Source organism: Oncorhynchus masou, chromosome 15 (assembly GCF_036934945.1).
Source record: "Oncorhynchus masou masou isolate Uvic2021 chromosome 15, UVic_Omas_1.1, whole genome shotgun sequence".
Classification (NCBI taxonomy): Eukaryota; Metazoa; Chordata; class Actinopteri; order Salmoniformes; family Salmonidae; genus Oncorhynchus; species Oncorhynchus masou.
The window spans coordinates 1,215,587-1,236,105 of NC_088226.1; the positions used below are offsets into that span (position 1 = coordinate 1,215,587).

The 20,519-nt window shown below is 43.0% G+C and overlaps 1 protein-coding gene across 1 annotated transcript in view; it reads left to right on the forward strand.

Annotated features, from left to right (window-relative positions):
- LOC135555282 (potassium channel subfamily T member 2-like) overlaps positions 1-20,519 on the forward strand; it is an 89,278-nt gene that overhangs the window by 47,120 nt on the left and 21,639 nt on the right. Inside the window, exons 12-15 of the mRNA XM_064987605.1 lie at positions 1,189-1,353; positions 2,119-2,255; positions 3,005-3,068; positions 3,781-3,889. Of these exons, the coding sequence (XP_064843677.1) occupies positions 1,189-1,353; positions 2,119-2,255; positions 3,005-3,068; positions 3,781-3,889 (475 nt within the window). The remainder of the gene's footprint in view (positions 1-1,188; positions 1,354-2,118; positions 2,256-3,004; positions 3,069-3,780; positions 3,890-20,519) is intronic.

The following is a 20,519-nucleotide window of genomic DNA, read 5'->3' on the forward strand; positions in this document are numbered from 1 at the left end:
TCAATCTATCACTACCTCAAACCATCTACTGTCTATCACTAACTCAAACCATCTACTGTCAATCTATCACTACCTCAAACCACCTACTGTCTATCACTACCTCAAACCATCTACTGTCAATCTATCACTACCTCAAACCATCTACTGTCTATCTATCACTACCTCAAACCATCTACTGTCTTTCATCTATCACTACTGTCTTTCAAACCACCTACTATCTTTCACTACCTCAAACCACCCAGGGTCTATCTATCACTACCTCAACCCACATACTGTCTTTCACTACCTCAAACCACCTACTGTCTATCTATCACTACCTCAACCCACCTATGGTCTATCTATCACTACCTCAATCCACCTACGGTCTGTCTATCTCTACCTCAACCCACCTACTATCTATCACTACCTCAACCTACCTACTGTCCATCTATCACTACCTCAAACCACCTACTGTCTGTCACTATCACTACCTCAACCCACCTACTGTGTTTCACTACCTCAAACCACCTACTCTCTATCACTACCTCAAACCATCTGCTGTCTATCTATCACTACCTCAAACCACCTACTGTCTTTCACTACCTCAAACCACCTATGGTCTATCTATCACTACCTCAACCAACCTACTGGTCTATCGATCACTACCTCAATCAAACTACTGTCTTTCACTACCTCAACCCACCTACTGTCTTTCACTACCTCAACCCACCTACTGTCTTTCACTACCTCAAACCACCTATGGTCTATCTATCACTACCTCAACCCACCTACGGTCTGTCTATCTCTACCTCAACCCACCTACTGTCTTTCACTACCTCAAACCATCTACTATCTATCACTACCTCAAACCACCTACTATCTATCACTTCCTCAAACCACCTACAGTCTATCTATCACTACCTCAACCCACCTACTGTCTTTCACTACCTCAACCCACCTACTGTCTTTCACTACCTCAACCCACCTACTGTCTTTTACTACCTCAACCCACCTACGGTCTATCTATCACTACCTCATCCACCTACGGTCTATCTATCACTACCTCAACCCACCTACTGTCTTTCACTACCTCAACCCACCTACGGTCTATCTATCACTACCTGAACCCACCTACTGTCTTTCACTAACTCAAACCATCTACTGTCTGTCCATCACTAATTACACTAATGTAATTCTTCCCATCTGTAGTTTGAGCAGCTGGCCTTCCTGTGGATGGAGCGCCAGAAGTCTGGGGGGAACTACAGCCGATACCGGGCCCAGACGGAGAAGCACGTGGTGCTGTGTGTCAGCTGCCTCAAGATAGACCTCCTCATGGACTTCCTCAACGAGTTCTTCGCTCACCCCAGACTGCAGGTCTCTCCATAAAACCTTAACTAGGGCAGGGATGGGCAACTTTGATGGGGGTGAGGGCCACAGAAAATCTGATCTCTTCATGAGGGGCCTCAGTGACTCGCTGGTCTGCGTACCCTCATCTATATCCACACATGCAGTCATGCAGTCACCCCTAGCCTTATGGGAGCCGTAAGATAAATGTTGGTGTCCCCCCTTTAGCTACCCCCCTCTTGACAGCAGTGGAAACAAATACAAGTTTTAGAGTTAATTTCCTTCAATTCTACACATTTTTGCATTGGGAAGATGAGATACGGTGTGGCTAACATCTGTGTGCACGCAGGTGTGTATTCATGTGTGTGTGTGTGGGTGTACATCTCTGTAATCCTCTCCAGGACCTGAAGCAGCTGAGGTTAAAACAGGGAATTCAATCAGCATTAGCATAGATCAAACAACATGTTTTATTTTCAGGAGCAGCTGGGTGAGGATGTGTATGTCTTCATTATTGACTGAGTGTGTGAGAGAATATTTGTGTGAGACCCTCTCTGCCCTCCCATTAACCCCAGGGTGTTTGTGCGTGCGTGCGTGTGCGTGCGTGTGTGCGTGCGTTTGCGTGTGCGTATGTGTGTGCGTGTGCATGTGTGTGTGCGTGTGTATGTGTGTATGTGTGTGCATGTGCGTATGTGTGTGCGTATGTGTGTGCGTATGTGTGCGTATGTGTGCATGTGTGTGCATGTGTGTGTGTGTTCATGTGTATGTGTGTGTGTGTATGTGTCCGTCCGTCTTTAGGACTACTACGTGGTGATCCTGTGCCCAGCAGAGATGGATGTACAGGTACGGAGGGTCCTCCACGTGCCCCTGTGGGCACAAAGGGTCATCTACCTGCAGGGCTCCGCCCTCAAGGACCAAGACCTCATGAGGGCCAAGTGAGTCCTCTGCATCGGGCCCCCACTCAGGCGCCCAAAATCACAGCCATGCTACAGGGGCCCCAAATCACAGCTATGCTACAGGGAAAGGGAAAGGAATGTGGGATACCTAGTCAGTTGTATAACTGAATGTATTCAACTGAAATGTGTCTTCTGCATTTAACCCAACCCCCTCTGAATCAGAGAGGTGCGGGGGGCTGTGGGGGGTTTCCATAATCAACATCCACGTCTTTGGCGGCCAGGTAACAGGTTCACTGACTTGCTCTAAGGCAGAACAACTGATTTTTATCTTGTCAGCTCTGGGATTTGATCCAGCAACCTTCAGTTACTGGCCCAATGCTTTAACCACTAGACTACCTGCCGCCCCTCCAGGGGCCCCAAAACAAGACATGCTACAAGGGCATATCTCATAGGCAATGTGAGACAGTTATCAGGGCAGATAGCAGTTACAGTACACTGGCTCTGTTAAATAAAGACAGCAAATAAAATGATTGTATTTTCTCCTCGTCTCTTTTGCTGCCCGGGTAGTAACCCGCAGTGAAGTCGTGTGTGTTTGAAGAACAAATGTATTGTTCTATTGTCCTGTTCCTCCTTTGTTCTCTCTCAAAAACATGACAACAACAACATCCACCACCTCTCTCTCTCCTCTCATCCTTTCATCTCCTGTTCCTCTCTCCTCCTCCTGCCTCTATCTGACCTGTGTCCTGTCTTGGCCGGACCCCTCCTGCTGCTCTACTAACTGGCTGTAGGATGGACGATGCTGAGGCCTGTTTTATCCTCAGTAACCGATTCGAGGTGGACCGCTTCGCTGCTGTACGTTCCTCAATCTCCTTTTAATACTTTTCATCTCCACAACGCCACCCTCCTTCTTTTCCTGTCCTCCACTCTTCTTTCCTTCCTTCACAACTTTCTCTCTCTACCTCTACTATATTTTAATCAAAATGTAAATGATCATCCTAAGAACTATTTCACAACTTTTATTTATCTTCTCATTTTACCCTGGCTCCTATTTTCCTCTCTGCGTTTTTTTTATTTTTTTTTTTATTTAACCAGGCAAGTCAGTTAAGAACAAATTCTTATTTTCAATGACGGCCTGGGAACAGTGGGTTAACTGCCTGTTCAAGGGCAGAACGACAGATTTGTACCTTGTCAGCTCGGGGGTTTGAACTCACAACCTTTCGGTTACTAGTCCAACGCTCTAACCACTAGGCTACCCTGCCGTTCTTAACAGACTATTTCACACATGTGACATAATTACGGGAATTTTAGGGAATTTTCCTTTCTGGTGTGGCTATAGCCTGTTAGTTCTGTTGAAAGCTCCATGCCCTAGTTGAAGAGGCTTACCAGGGGGATTGTACATAGAGGAGATACAATCTGTGACTGTGGTGGAGCTACTGGAGCTGTTAATGATTTGAGTCTCTTTCTTGCTACTCTATCCTATCCTCCCTTCCTTCCTCCCTCTCTTTCTCTCTCTCTCTCTCTACTCTCTCTCTCTCTCTCTCTACCTCTCTCCTCTCTCTACCAGGATCACCAGACCATTCTAAGAGCCTGGGCGGTGAAAGACTTTGCCCCAAACTGCCCCCTGTATGTCCAGATCCTCAAACCTGAGAACAAGTTCCACGTCAAGTTTGCAGGTCAGAGCATTGAGTGTGGGATTTGTTGGGATGGCTGAGTGTGTGCGTGCATAGTGTGGGAATGTGTGCGTCCGTACGACTTTGTGTGTACAGTTGTGTGCCTATGGGTCTTTTTAAACATAATGGGGCCAATGTGTGACATTGGGATAAATATTTTCAAATGGTTTAAAAAAATAATAATAATGTAGTTCCACATTTGTACTTAGAGGAATAAAAGGTAATATATGCAACATGGCCCATAACTCCACCTATTCAACAACATAGACCTAGGACTATACCTCCTTTAAGCAGGGTTCATACACACATTGTCAAGTCAAATTCAAGGACTTTCAGGGACTTTTTTCAAGTACTTAATTGTCATTTTCATGGACCTCAATGTCATACGATTGTATATGTTATATAATTGCACTTATAGGGCCTAATATAGAACCCTCCCTCCCCCCAAAAAACTATCAAAAAGTGTCAATAAAGTAGACCTTGCAAATACATTGATATTCCCATTATTATTACATTATAAAATATGTGAGAATAATGTGGACATTGCCTGACTAAATAAATTGGATGCATGCATGGCGACTTTTCTGTTGCCTATGTGGCCGACGCAGGCACACATAATAAAGCTGTAGCATTACAATCTCACCACCTCTTTTTTTATACTGACCAAGTAACAAATAACCAGGTTTGTATGTATGGTCAAGTTGAAGAGAACAACAGATGTTGTCGTCATCATAATGACATGGTTTTACAGCAACAGAGTCGTGCAACGCAACACCCTTTCATTGAAGCGACGGGAAACAAACGAAAGTGACCACATCTCTCACAAAACGGATCAAAAATGAAATCACAGATAGTAAATGATGAGGGAGCAGGAGAACTTGTAAATTGTCTTCAATAATTACAAGGACTTTTCAAGCACCAATCTGAGGAAATGTCAGATTAAAAAAAAAAAACATTTAAAAAACCCATCAGAAAACATTACCTTGATGTTTTCTCTGTTCAATCTAACAAGACCCTGCTGTGAATCAAGCAGACAACAGATGATCAACATCAATTCGCTAGGGATATTAGATCCAACATGAATCCAGGCACAACTGTCTTCACCATAAGGAATGAGACACCAAAACACATTTTTTTCCAGCACTTGGGCTGTTGTTGCATCGCATGCACTATCACAACTGTTCATCACTTGACTCTCATTCAGAAAATTCCTTCCTGGATCAGATGATGATGTGTGAAAATGAAGCAGTGTAACTAATCAGCTGGACACCAAATACACATCCAACAAGTGTTATGCATAGTTATTGAAGAACCACGTTAATGACAGTATCGATTTAGCTTTGAAGTATCAAGGTAATACTCTTTCGGTTAGCAATCACATCATTTGGGATTTGTGTGCCTATGAAAACTGTGTTCACCCCCTGACATAAGGAGACACAAAATGTTATGTCGTTACACTGCATTTCTGAGATCTCTTTACAAAAAACTGTCCGACAGCCAGATCCAGAATTCTTACAGGGTTCAAGTTCAATGTTTAACTGATTAATGCTTAATATATAATATAACGATATCCTACACTTCCATAAATGCAAGGACAGAAAAGTCATGTTTTATGTCACACGATTTGGGACAAATCCGTCAAGACACCAACCATGATAAAGGGTTAAACATAGGTTTTAAATCAACTGGTGAATTTTATTAAGTAGAGCTGTGATCCCCCTTATATCTTAATATAATGACGTGAAAAAAATGGACAGATTATTATCAATGATTTATCAACAGCTCTAACAAGTTGTCAAGTGTAGGAAATCCTCACTGGTACCCTAGTTTAGAGAAAGACCCATATGTGTCTTTCTCTGTTCCAGCATACTATGAACTGACAGCCATTTCCCCAGAGTTTCTGGTCTGCTTGATTAAGAGCCAGTCTCATTTTCCACCTGAGCACCTCCTGTGATTTGTGACAGTCTTTGCAGGTGTATTCTATGCATTTCCTATCAGACAAGATAGTATAAAGCAGGATACCCATTCCATTCTCTCCGGCTCTCCCGTGATGGACAGATTGTGTTGGCAGCGTGTCTGGGAGGAGTAATTTTATTAGCATGGACACTTTGCCTCCAGGGAAACAAAGCCTTTTCCTGTTCAGCAAACCGTCATAAAGTACCAATCAAGCAGCACTTGTTAGGAATAGGAGAGAGAAAGATGAGGAGCCAAAGACTTCACTTTTCGCCTTCACCTTCTCATTCTGTATCTCTCTCAATTCAATTCAAAGTGGCTTTATTGGCATGGGAAACATGTTTACATGGCCAAAGCAAGTGAAATGAGCAATAAATAAAAGTGAGAAGAAACAAAAACAACATCAACCAAAAAATATCACACTTTAACAGTAAACATTGCAAATATAAAGGTATTTCAAGTGTTATATTATGTACAATGTTTTACCAATGTTTTACCGAGTAGTAGGGGAAGATAAATAAACATATAAATATTGGTGGTATTTACAATGTTGTTTGTGCGCCACTGGTTGCCCTTTTCTCATGACAATGGACCACAAATCTTGCTGCCCGGATTACACATTGTGGTATCTCTCTCTCTCTCTCTCTCTCTCTCTCTCTCTCTCTCTCTCTCTCTCTCTCGCTCTCGCTCTCGCTCTCGCTCTCATTTCAATTCAATTCAAAGGGCTTTATTGGCATGGGAAACATATGTTTACATTGCCAAAGCAAGTGAAATAGATAATAAACAAAAGTGAAATAATCAATAAAAAAATAACAGTAAAACTTACACTCACAAGTTTCAAAGGAATATACACATTTCAAATGTCATATCATGGCTATGTACAGTGTTATAATGATGTGCAAATAGTTAAATCACAAAAGGGAAAATTAATAAACATAAATATGGGTTGTATTTACAATGATGTTTGTTCTCTCTTGTGGCAATAGGCCACAAATTTTGCTACTGTGATGACACACTGTATTTCACCAAATAGATATGGGAGTTTATACATGTTTTATTTTGGGGGAATTATTTGTGGGTCTCTGTAATCTGAGGGAAATATGTCTCTCTAATATAGTCAGACATTTGGCAGGAGGTTAGGAAGTGTAGCTCAGATTCCCACCTCATTTTGTGGACAGTGTGCACATAGTCTGTCTTCTCTTGAGCCAGGCATGCCTAGGGCGGCCTCTCTCAATAGCAAGGCCATGCTCACTGAGTCTGTACATAGTCAAAGCTTTGCTTAATTTGGGCTCAGTCACAGTGGTCAGGTATTCTGCCACTGTGTACTCTTTGTTTAGGGCAAAATAGCATTCCAGTTTGCTCTATTTTGGTAAATTCATTCCAATGTGTCAAGTAATTATCTTTTTGTTTTCTCATGATTTGGTTGGATCTAATTGTGTTGCTGTCCTGGGGCTCTGTGGGGTCTGTTTGTGAACAGATTCTTCTCTAGGTTAATCTCTCTGTAGGCGATGGCTTTGTTATGGAGGTTTGGGAATCGCTTCCTTTTAGATGGTTGTAGAATTATTGAACAGCTCTTTTCTCAATTTTAATAATTAGCAGATATCGGCCTAATTCTGCTCTACATGCATTATTTTGTGTTTTATTTTGTACACAGAGGATATTTTTTTGCAGAATTCTGCATGCAGAGTCTCAATTTGGTGTTTGTCCCATTTTGTGAATTATTGGCTGGTGAGCGGACACCAGACCTCACAACCATAAAGGGCAAAGGGCTCTATAACTGATTCAGGTATTTTTTGCCAGATCCTAATTGGTATGTTGACATTTATGTTCCTTTTGATGGCATAGAACGCCCTTCTTGCCTTGTCTCTCAGATCGTTCACAGCTTTGTAGAAGTTACCTGTGATGCTGATGTTTAGGCCGAGGTAGGTATTGTTTTTTGTGTGCTCTAGGGCAACGGTGTCTAGATGGAATTTTTATTCGTGGTCCTGGCAACTGGGCCTTTTTTGGAACAGCATTATTTTTGTCTTACTGAGATCTACTGATGGCCCTGATCTGACAGAATCTGTGCAGAAGATCTAGGTGCTGCTGTAGGCCCTCCTTGGTTGGGGACAGAAGAACCAGATCATCAGCAAAGAGTAGACATTTTTGACTTCAGATTTTAGTAAGGTGAGGCCGGGTGCTGCAGACTGTTCTAGTGCCCTTGCTAATTCATTGATATATATGTTGAAGAGGGTGAGGCTCAAAGCTGCATCCCTGTCTCACCCCACGGCCCTGTGGAAAGAAATGTGTGTGTTATTTACAATTTTAACTGCACACTTGTTGTTTGTGCACATGGATTTTATAATGTCATATGTTTTTCCCCCAATTTCTATAGAAGACCCTCATGCCAAATTGAGTCAGAAGCTTTTTTGAAATCAACAAAGCATGAAAAGACTTTGTCTTTTGTTTTGGTTTGTTTGTTTGTCAATTAGGGTGTACAGGGTGAATACGTGGTCTGTACGGTAATTTGGTAAAAAGCCAATTTGACATTTGCTCAGTACATTGTTTTCACTGAGGAAATGTACAAGTCTGCTGTTAATGATAATACAGAGGATTTTCCCATGGTTGCTGTTGACGCGTATCCCACGGTAGTTATTAGGTTCAAAATTTTCCTTTACTTTTGTGAATTGGGGTGATATTGCAGAAGATGCCAAAGCTGAGTTTGATGTTAAAGAGTTTTAAAAAAACTAATTGAAATTTGTGGTCTGAATATTTTATCATTTCATTTAGGTCAACACCACAGGCCTTTTTGGGTCAGAGGGTTTGTATTTTTGTCCTGTAGTTCATTGTAGCTCTCTCTAACTCTGTCTCTGTCTCTCTCACCAATATCGCACTTCTCTAATTTCATCCTCGGGAACTCAAACTCAATCCTATTTCTCTGCCTTCTTCTCAATTAATGATTCATATTTTATCCCATTACATTAGTCAAGGAAATCCAGTTTCTGCCTGCCTAATATGCTTGCTGTATGCAGGGAGTCATCTATCGGCACTGCCTTACCTTTTAACAGTCTGAATTCCATCTGAATGCATGGGTTTGTTATTAGTTTAGGCTGGGGCGTTACCAAGGAGATGGAATAGCATGAAGCTGCTTTTTCTATACTCCTATGTCTGCCTATCTCCTCTACTGTGTTGCTTCTCTCGGTCACGTACCAGTTCTGGAGGTCTGAGGAGAGCTCTGTGGCGATTTCTGATTGGTGCTGTAGGACAGAATGCAGAATGTTATGGTATCGGCTAGCCAAAAATACCTTGTCCAAGGCAAATGCGGATGTTTAGGGGTACCTGAAATGTCTAATTTGCATATCTTTGATGTGATTGGGGAAGGACTGCATGTGCAGTACTGTGGGAACTAAATCATACATTTTTGTGCAAGGTTTTGATTCCTTTCATCGTGTTTTTTTTGCACGTTTTCTTTTCAGATAAATAAATTCAGTTGTGAAAAGAAATGTTGAATGTGTTCCAGTCTGGCTCGTTTAGTATTAAGTGGAGGAATGTGTCATAGATAGAAAACCTACTAGTGCTTCTACAGTTAGCTTGCATACGGGATAGTAGCTACATTGAATAGAGCTGAAATGCTACCTGAATCACAATGAAGACAACATCACAGAGAGGAATGGTTTCAATTTATCCCCAAAATAAATAAATTAATGCATGTGAGTCAGTCACAGCCAATCTCTTCATATGAACCCAATAAAGCCACTACTTAATACAGTGTTCTTCCTGTCAGTGGTCAAGTAACCAGAGTGGAGGAAACTGGAGGAACCAATTGGTGCAGTAATGGGCTTTTAGTGGCGTGGACAGGCACATTGTAACAGGGTGCTGAATTCCCTTGTTAAGTGCCAGTGTGGGTGACACTAATGAGATGCAGTGGAGACTTGATTTGATCCCCACAAACAGCCTCAATTCATTGGGACATGGACTCAGTCCATGGTGATGCTGGCCCATGTTGACTCCAATGCTCCAATGCTTTGACACAGTTGTGTCAAGTTGGCTGGATGTCCTTTGGATGGTGGACCATCCTTGATACACATGGGAAACTGTTGAGTGTGTCACACCCTGACCATAGTTTGCTTTGTATGTTTCTATGTTTGGCCTGATATGGTTCTCAATCAGAGGCAGGTGTTAACCATATTTAGGTTTGCACCAGTTTAGGCTGTTTCGGTTTTCATGTTACGTTTATTGTTTTTGTATTGATCGTGTTTCATCTTCATTAAAGGTGTATCTAAATTACCACGCCGCATTTTGGTCCGACTCTCCTTCACCTAAAGAAAGCCGTTACAGAATCACCCACCACAACAGGACCAAGCGGCGTGGTAACGGGCAGCAGCAGGAGCAGCGCAAGGAGGACTGGACATGGGAGGATGAGTTGGACGGAAAAGGACCCTGGGCACAGCCTGGAGAATATCGCCTCCCCAAAGAAGAGCTGGAGGCGGTGAAGGCGGAGAGGCACTGGTATGAGGAGGCAGCACGGCAGCGTGGATGGAAGGCCGAGTGTCAGCACCAAAAATTTCTTGGGGGGGGACTCACAGGGAGTATGGCGACGCCAGGTAGGAGACCTACGCCAACTTCCTGTGCTTACTGGGGGGCTAGAGAGACCGGGCAGGCACCGTGTTATGCTGTGGTGCGCACGGTGTCTCCAGTGCGGGTGCATAGCCCGGTGTGGTACATACCAGCTCCGCGTATCGGCCCGGGCTAGAGTGAGCATCGAGCCAAGTGCCATGAAGCCAGCTCTACGCATCTGGTCCCCAGTGTGTCTCCTTGGGCCGGCTTACATGGCACCAGCCTTGCGCACGGTGTCCCCGGTTCGCCTGCATAGCCCAGTGCGGGCTATTCCACCTCGCCGCACTGGCAGAGCGACCGGGAGCATTCAACCGGGTAAGGTTGGGCAGGCTCGGTGCTCAAGAGCTCCAGTGTGCCTGCACGGTCCGGTCTATCCGGTACCACCTCCACGCACCAGCCCTCCGGTGGCAGCCCCCCGCACCAGGCTTTCTCTCCGTCTCATCCCTACAGGTGCTCCCGCCTGTCCAGGAGCCTTCCTCCTCTCCAGCGCTGCCGGAGTCTCCCGCCTCTCCAGCGCTGCTAGATCCTTCCTCCTCTCCAGCGCTGCCGGAGTCTCCCGCCTCTCCAGCGCTGCTAGATCCTTCCTCCTCTCCAGCACTGCCGGAGTCTCCTGCCTGTTCGGCGCTGTCAGAGCTTTACTCTCCAGCGTTGCCGGAGCTTCCCGTCTGCCCAGCGCCATCTGAGCTACCCGTCTGCCCAGCGCCATCTGAGCTCCCCGTCTGCCCAGCGCCATCTGAGCTCCCCGTCTGCCCAGCGCCGGCTGAGCCACCCGTCTGCCCAGCGCCGCCAGTGCCGCCAGTCTGCAAGGAGCCGCCAGTCTGCAAGGAGCCGCCAGTCTGCAAGGAGCCGCCAGTGCCACCAGTCAGCCACCGCGGACAGATGCCCACCCAGACCCTCCCCAATAGGTTCAGGTCTTGCGGCCGCACCTTGGGGGGGGGGGGTACTGTCACACCCTGACCATAGTTTGCTTTGTATGTTTCTATGTTTTGTTTGGTCAGGGTGTGATATGAGTGGGCATTCTATGTTGTGTGTCTAGTTTGTCTGTTTCTGTGTTTGGCCTGATATGGTTCTCAATCGGAGGCAGGTGTTAGTCATTGTCTCTGATTGGGAACCATATTTAGGTAGCCTGTTTGGTGTTGGGTTTTGTGGGTGATTGTTCCTGTTCCTGTCTCTGTGTTTGCACCAGATAGGGCATTTTTTTTCCACATTTATTGTTTTGTTAGTTTATTCATGTATAGTGTCTTTATAAATTAAAACATGAATAACCACCACGCTGCGTTTTGGTCTGCCTCTCCTTCAAGTGAAAAAAAACGTTACAGAGTGTGAAAAAACCAGCAGCATTGTAGTTTTTGACTCAAACCGGAGTGCATGGCACCTACTACCATACCCTGTTCAAAGGCACTTAAACCTTTTGTCTTGCCCATTCACCCTCTGAATGGCACACATACACAATACATGTCTCATAGCTTAAAAACCTGTCTCCTCCCCTTCATATACACTGATTGAAGTGGATTTAACAAGTGACATCAATAAGGGATCGTAGCTTTCACCTGGATTCACCTCATCAGTCGATGTCATGGAAAGAGCAGGTGTTCCTAATGTTTTTTTACACTCAGTGTATGTTGGGATGGCTCTATGCAGAGAGGCAGAGAGAGGAGACTGCCACTCAAGTTCTCTCTCTGTGTGGGAAGGATCAGAGGGGGTTTATACGAATCAGAATTGGCTTGTGGGTTGACTGGGTTGCATGGTGTTGATTTTCCCTGACCAAATGTTGAACAACAATGACCTGGTTTCTGGTGGGCTGAGCTATATTAGCCCGGTCAATAGCCTGGTCACTTACACATACCATCACACAATAACTGAATGTTGATTTAATTAGGGTTGCTGTTTGGGCAGACCTGCAGTAATTACTATCTGCTGCCAGCGTGGGAGTTCACCTCACACAGAGACACACACAGAGACATACACGTTTAGCACACACAGAGACACACACACATCCTTCACACACACACACCTCTCACACACACTGATCAACTCTCCATACCAAATGTATTTAATATTGTCTGTGCTTAAACTGGAACATAGTGGATACACAGTAACATGCTATACATGACTCCAGAGCTTTGGCTCTGCTCTTCACAGCACTGTATGGGTTTTGACAGACAGCCGTTCTGAACTTGAGCATCTGTAAATTACGATGAATCTATGTATTTTGAAAGATGAGACGTTGAGGATTATAATAAATACCACTTTGATGTCATCGAAGCCAAATGTCCAAATGTGCACTTCACAAAAAACTCATGTCATATACAGTGTCGATGTTTCTGATCACTATGTTTTATGTACAGTTACAATATGAGATGGTGTTCTACCCTGGGTTGTCCTGAACAGAATGAACCTGTTTGTTGCATTATGATGAACATTTTCCGCATCTGAATGAACTCGTGACTCCGTTCTATGCACACCGTACAACCTGCTTTTCTGAATTGCATTGTGAAAGCCTCACACCGTAAGATTGTATTGTATCATTTAGCTGGTCATGTTGGCAATAGAACAAGCTTTCAAATCATTACCACCTGACCCAGATTGCGATTTATAATGGACTGTTTCTGGTTGCGTGAACAACAACAGTAGTTGTGTAAAGGCAGGGATGCAGAGCTGTGTGCTCTATTTCCTCAACAATACTGCTAGGAGAACTAAAGTAAAACACCTTATAGTTGAAGACTCTTTGAGTGCATTGAAATGACTTGGGAACCGTGCCCACACTGGAAGGGTGTGTGGCCACTTGAAGACACCAGCTAGTCCTCTCACTCAAACCCTTGTCATATTTTTGTGTTATGTTGCACCTACCCCACATTTTCCAGAAATATTCTTATCATGTTACTGAATGTATCCAGAGTTTTTTTTTCAATTTCATTATTGACAAATGCTGTGAAAAGTATAGTTAACGTAAAATGCACATAAAATCAACAGTGTAATGTTTGGATTCATTCAGTCTTGTGTCAGGTGAACTAAACTCAGCAAAAAAAGAAACGTCCCTTTTTCAGGATACTGTCTTTCAAAGATAAATCGTAAAATCCAAAAAGCTTCACAGATCTTGATTGTAAAGGGTTTAAACACTGTTTCCCATGCTTGTTCAATGAACCATAAACAATTAATGAACATGCACCTGTGGAACGGTCGTTAAGACACTAACAGACGGTAGGCAATTAAGGTCACAGTTATGAAAACTTAGGACACTAAAGAGGCCTTTCTTCGGACTCTGAAAAACACCAAAAGAAAGATGCCCAGGGTCCCTGCTCATCTGCGTGAATGTGCCTTAGGCATGCTGCAAGGAGGTTTGAGGACTGCAGATGTGGCCAGGGCAATAAATTTCAATGTCCGTACTGTGAGACGCCTAAGACAGCGCTACAGGGAGACAGGACGGACAGCTGATCGTCATCGCAGTGGCAGACCACGTGCAACAACACCTGCACAGGATTGGTACATCCGAACATCACACCTGGGGGACAGGTACAGGATGGCAATAACAACCTCCCGAGTTACACCAGGAACGCACAATCCCTCCATCAGTGCTCAACCTGTCCACAATAGGCTGAGAGAGGCTGGGCTGAGGGCTTGTTGGCCTGTTGTAAGGCAGGTCCTCACCAGACATCACCAGCAACAACGTCGCCTATGGGCACAAACCCACCATCGCTGGACCAGACAGGACTGGCAATAAGTGCTCTTCACTGACGAGTCGCGGATTGTCTCACCAGGGGTGATGGTCGGATTCTCGTTTATCGTCAAAGCAATGAGCATTACACCGAGACCTGTACTCTGGAGCGGGATCGATTTGGAGGGCCCGTCATGGTCTGGGGCAGTTTGTCACAGCATCATCGGACTGAGCTTGTTGTCATTGCAGGACATCTCAAAGCTGTGCATTACAGGGAAGACATCCTCCTCCCTCATGTTTTACCCTTCCTGCAGGCTCATGCTGACATGACGCTCCAGCATGACAATGCCACCAGCCATACAGATGCACTGCAGTTCTTAATGCAGCTGTTGGTCACACCATATTATTATTTTTTTAACCTTTATTTAACTAGGTGGGTTAACTGCCTTGTTAAGGGGCAGAACGACAGATCTGACTGTTACTTTTTATTTTGACCCCCCCTTTGTTCAGGGACACATTATTCCATTTCTGTTAGTCACATGTCTGTGGAACTTGTTCAGTTTATGTCTCAGTTGTTGAATCTTGTTATGTTCATACAAATATTTACACATGTTAAGTTTGCTGAAAATAAAGTTGACAGTGAGAGGACGTTTTTTTTTACTGAGTTTATTATGTCCTCACCTTTAGTCTAATAATTTCCCCATAATCTCCAAACTGTTCCGTTTTCATTTCTATCCTGGTATGCATATGCTTTCCATAATTTATTCTGTAAGAAACATTTCAATTTAGCCCTATCCATATAGGTCAATTCCCACGAGTTTAAGGGATTTCAATAATGATGATGAAAATAATAATAATAATATATTGTATTTATATAGTGATTTTCAAGGACCCAAAGTCACTTTACATAAGTTAAAACAAGAATAAAAAATCGAAAACAATACCATACTAACCAGAAATAGAATAGAAAGATGAAACAAAGAGTAGGGAGAAGGGCTCAAAGAGTAGGGAGAAGGGCTCAAAGAGTAGGGAGAAGGGCTCAAAGAGTAGGGAGAAGGGCTCAAAGAGTAGGGATAAGGGCTCAAAGAGTAGGGATAAGGGCTCAAAGAGTAGGGAGAAGGGCTCAAAGAGTAGGGAGAAGGGCTCAAAGAGTAGGGATAAGGGCTCAAAGAGTAGGGAGAAGGGCTCAAAGAGTAGGGAGAAGGGCTCAAAGAGTGGGGAGAAGGGCTCAAAGAGTAGGGATAAGGACTCAAAGAGTAGGGAGAAGGGCTCAAAGAGTAGGGATAAGGGCTCAAAGAGTAGGGATAAGGTCTCAAAGAGTAGGGAGAAGGGCTCAAAGAGTAGGGAGAAGGGCTCAAAGAGTAGGGATAAGGGCTCAAAGAGTAGGGAGAAGGGCTCAAAGAGTAGGGAGAAGGGCTCAAAGAGTAGGGAGTAGGGCTCAAAGAGTAGGGATAAGGGCTCAAAGAGTAGGGAGAAGGGCTCAAAAATAGGGAGAAGGGCTCAAAGAGTAGGGAGAAGGGCTCAAAGAGTAGGGAGTAGGGCTCAAAGAGTAGGGAGTAGGGCTCAAAGAATAGGGAGAAGGGCTCAAAGAGTAGGGATAAGGGCTCAAAGAATAGGGAGTAGGGCTCAAAGAGAAGGGAGTAAGGCTCCCAAACACATCAAACACATGGTTTCCATGTATTACATACCATTCCATTGACTCCATTCCAGCCATTATTATGACCCATCCTCCCCTCAGCAGCCTCCACTGGTGTGTGTGTATGGGGGGAGTATTTAGGTGGAACTGAAAGATGGTGAAGACTCCATCAGGGATGGTTGTGGAGTTCCAGAGCCTCAGCACAACCCTGGAGAAGGCCCTGTTGCAGCTTGGGAAAACAAGGTGACCTGTTGTGATCAGGGCCAGTTCCAGTCATAAGTGACATAAACTCAGTCGGGGTCTCAATCTACTATTGTGAGTAAGCTAACATGTCAGCTAACACATTTTAGAGTGGTAGTTAAACTAGCCAGATATCTAGCCAGATATATAAACTTGTAGTCGTGGTCAAATACCGACCGGGCACACAGGGCACGTGCCCTCCAGTAGCCTGTCACGACTCCGACCGAAGGTGGCTCCCCTTCCGTTCGGGTGGCGCTCGGCGGTCGTCGTCGCCGGCCTACTAGCTGCCACTGATTATTTCCTCCCCCTCCTTATGTGTTTATTCAGTGCACCAGTTTTGAGTTGGGTATAATATTAGTGAGGCTTTATTAGTCAGCCAGCCCACCTGGTTCCTTGTGCGGGATTAATTATTGTGACCTTCTGTTTTGTGTAACTTGTGTGCACGTCTGTGGGTTTCGTGGTTTCCCATTTCGTGGGTTTTTCTGGACAGTTTAAGTCCCCCTGTTTGGGGCGTTTGTTTGTTTATACGCCCTGTGTTTTCGTGGGGTTGGCTTATGTTCGGCGTTTTTTGTGCATTAAAGTAGCACTCCCCTGAACTCTCTGCTTCCTATGCCTGACTTCTCACCCACTACACTCAGAACGTTACATAGCCCCCATTGATTTTGTTAGTTATTCTCACTCAGATATCATAATAACATATTAACTTAAGTCATTACAAAATTTGTAAAATTGCAGGAAAATAGCTTTAAAACTGCAAAAATGTCTCTCCAACTCATGACAAAACTTGTAGAATTGCAGTAAATTTGCTGTAAAACTGCAGAACAAATTATCTCTGCCCCATGGAAAAATGTGTGGAATTAAAATTGCAAAGTTTTACTTTAAAACATACATTTCTCTCCACCATTAAGAGAGGGGCCACCAAAATGTTTTGTTGTGAGGTGGGGGCCCAAAAGGCTTGATCTGACTCATTTTGTTCTGTTCTCTGCTGTAGCAGCATTGATGGGAACATAAGGCAGCAGGGTACTGATGATTTGATCCCAAAACATTAAGCTGTCATGATTCATTACACAGAATACTACAGTACTTACTATAAAATTCTGTAGAAAACTGTATTATACTGTAGAATACATTATTACACACTGTAGTATACCTCGATCATGTATAGTACTTACTATAGAATGTTGTAGTATACTGTAGAATACTATAGTAAATAGTAGAGTATACTACAGTTCGCAAAAACAATTCAGTAATTACTATAATATAAATCAATATTATTTTCTTACTACAGTATTTATACTATAGTAAACTGTAAATACTACAGTATAGTACAGTCATATCTGCAAAACTATAGTAAATACCAGAGTATTCACTGTAGTATATACTATAGTGAATACCACAGTAAAGTCTGCAAAAACAATACAGTGAATACATTGTTCTTCATTTGGGTGCATACTCTGATCCAAATATTCTTTCTATCCCACTATGCCTGTTTATACAAATATTATCATCATCAACAACATTTTCCTCTCTGTTGGTGAGTCTAATGGAAGTAAAGCTGCTAGACAGAAAGGACCTGTGTCTCATTGCTTTTATGTGTTTACTAGCTACTAACCGTCTCCCGAGGCACGAGAGGCGAGGCTGGACAATTCTAGCTACCAACGTTTCTGTCGACAATCAATATGCAAAGCACATCTGGACATTTAAGGCCAAGATCTCATTTGTACCAAACACTGTACCCCTAATAATATTTGTCCACTGATTACAGCATATAATGTAATCAAGAATTACACAGCAGGGAAAATGACTGCTCCCTGAGCCTCATTTTATTGGTCATAACTCTATATTGTTTTTTTGTCACAAAGAGATGAGAGAGAAGGTAGCATAAAAACAAGAGAAACAGACAAGGCAGGAGCAGTGAAGGTGGAGTGATGGGTGTTATCTATGTTTGTTCAGGCTGGTTCTGTTTTCTCCCTCCTTCCCAGGCCTTTGCTAAGTGTGTGAGAGTGTTAAAGGTCCTTTAATTAGACACTGCACTGCAGGGGTGTTGCCAGGTCCCCTGAACCCCAAAATAAGATATAGCAAAGAAATACAAAAACAACCCCGAATATAAACTGAACAGATAAGAACAACCCCGAATATAAACTGAAGGGGTAAAAACAACCCTGAATATAAACTGAAGGGGTAAAAACAACCCTGAATATAAACTGAAGGGGTAAAAACATTTACATTACATTTAAGTCATTTAGCAGACAACCTAGAATGTAAACTGAAGGGGTAAAAACAACCCAGAATGTAAACTGAAGGGGTAAAAACAACCCAGAATATAAACTGATGGGGTAAAAACAACCCAGAATGTAAACTGAAGGGGTAAAAACAACCCAGAATATAAACTGAAGGGGTAAAAACAACCCAGAATGTAAACTGAAGGGGTAAAAACAACCCTGAATATAAACTGAACGGGTAAGAACAACCCTGAATCTAAACTGAAGGGGTAAAAACAACCCTGAATATAAACTGAAGGGGTAAAAACAACCCAGAATATAAACTGAAAGGGTAAGAACAACCCTGAATCTAAACTGAAGGGGTAAAAACAACCCAGAATATAAACTCAACGGGTAAAAACAGCACTGAATATAAACTGAAGGGGTAAGAACAACCCAGAATATAAACTGAAGGTGTAAAAACAACCCAGAATGTCAACTGAAGGTGTAAGAACAACCCCGAATATAAACTGAAGTGGTAAGAACAACCCTGAATATAAACTGAAGGGGTAAATACAACCCCGAATATGAACTGAAGGGGTAAGAACAACCCCAAATATAAACTGAAGGGGTAAAAACAACCCAGAATATAAACTGAAGGGGTAAAAACAACCCAGAATGTCAACTGAAGGTGTAAGAACAACCCGAATATAAACTGAAGGGGTAAGAATTACCCCGAATATAAACTGAAGGGGTAAGAACAACCCTGAATATAAACTTAAGGGGTAAAAACAACCCAGAATATAAACTGAAGGGGTAAAAACAACCCAGAATGTAAACTGAAGATGTAAAAACAATCCAGAAGGTAAACTGAAGGTGTAAGAACAACCCCGAATATAAACTGAAGGGGTAAGAACAACCCCGAATATGAACTGAAGGGGTAAGAACAACCCCGAATATAAACTGAAGGGGTAAAAACAACCCAGAATATAAACTGAAGGGGTAAAAACAACCCAGAATGTAAACTGAAGGTGTAAGAACAACCCCGAATATAAACTGAAGGGGTAAGAACAACCCCGAATATAAACTGAAGGGGTAAGAACAACCCCGAATATAAACTGAAGGTGTAAAAACAACCCAGAATGTAAACTGAAGGGGTAAAAACAACCCAGAATGTAAGCTGAAAGGGTAAAAACAACCCAGAATATAAACTGAAGTGGTAAAAACAACCCAGAATGTAAACTGAAGGTGTAAAAACAACCCAGAATGTAAACTGAAGGTGTAATAACAACCCAGAATGTAAACTGAAGGTGCAAAAACAACCCAGAATATAAACTGAAGGTGCAAAAACAACCCAGGATGTAAACTGAAGGGGTAAAACAACCCAGAATGTAAACTGAAGGGGTAAAAACAACCCAGAATGTAAACTGAAGGTGTAAGAACAACCCTGAATATAAACGGAAGGGGTAAGAACAACCCCGAATATAAACTGAAGGGGTAAGAACAACCCCCGAATATAAACTGAAGGGGTAAAAACAACCCAGAATATAAACTGAAGGGGTAAAAACAACCCAGAATGTAAACTGAAGGGGTAAAAACAACCCAGAATGTAAGCTGAAAGGGTAAAAACAACCCAGGATGTAAACTGAAGGGGTAAAACAACCCAGAATGTAAACTGAAGGGGTAAAAACAACCCAGAATATAAACTGAAGGGGTAAGAACAACCCAGAATGTAAACTGAAGATGTAAAAACAACCCAGAATGTAACCTGAAGGTGTAAAAACAACCCATAATGTAAACTGAAGGTGCACAAACCACCCAGGATGTAAACTGAAGGGGTAAAACAACCCAGACTGTAAACTGAAGGGGTAAAACAACCCAGAATGTAAACTGAAGGTGTAAAAACAACCCAGAATATAAACTGAAGGGGTAAAAACAACCCATAATGTAAACTGAAGGGGTAAAAACAACCCAGAATGTAAACTGAAGGGGTAAAAACAACTCAGAATATAAACTGAAGGGGTAAAAACAACCCATAATGTAAACTGAATATGTAAAAACAACCCAGAATGTAAACTGAAGGTGTAAAAACAACCCAGAATATAAACTGAAGGGGTAAAAACAACCCATAATATAAACTGAAGGGGTAAAAACAACCCTGAATATAAACTGAAGGGGTAAAAACAACCCTGAATATAAACTGAAGGGGTAAAAACATTTACATTACATTTAAGTCATTTAGCAGACAACCTAGAATGTAAACTGAAGGGGTAAAAACAACCCAGAATGTAAACTGAAGGGGTAAAAACAACCCAGAATATAAACTGATGGGGTAAAAACAACCCAGAATGT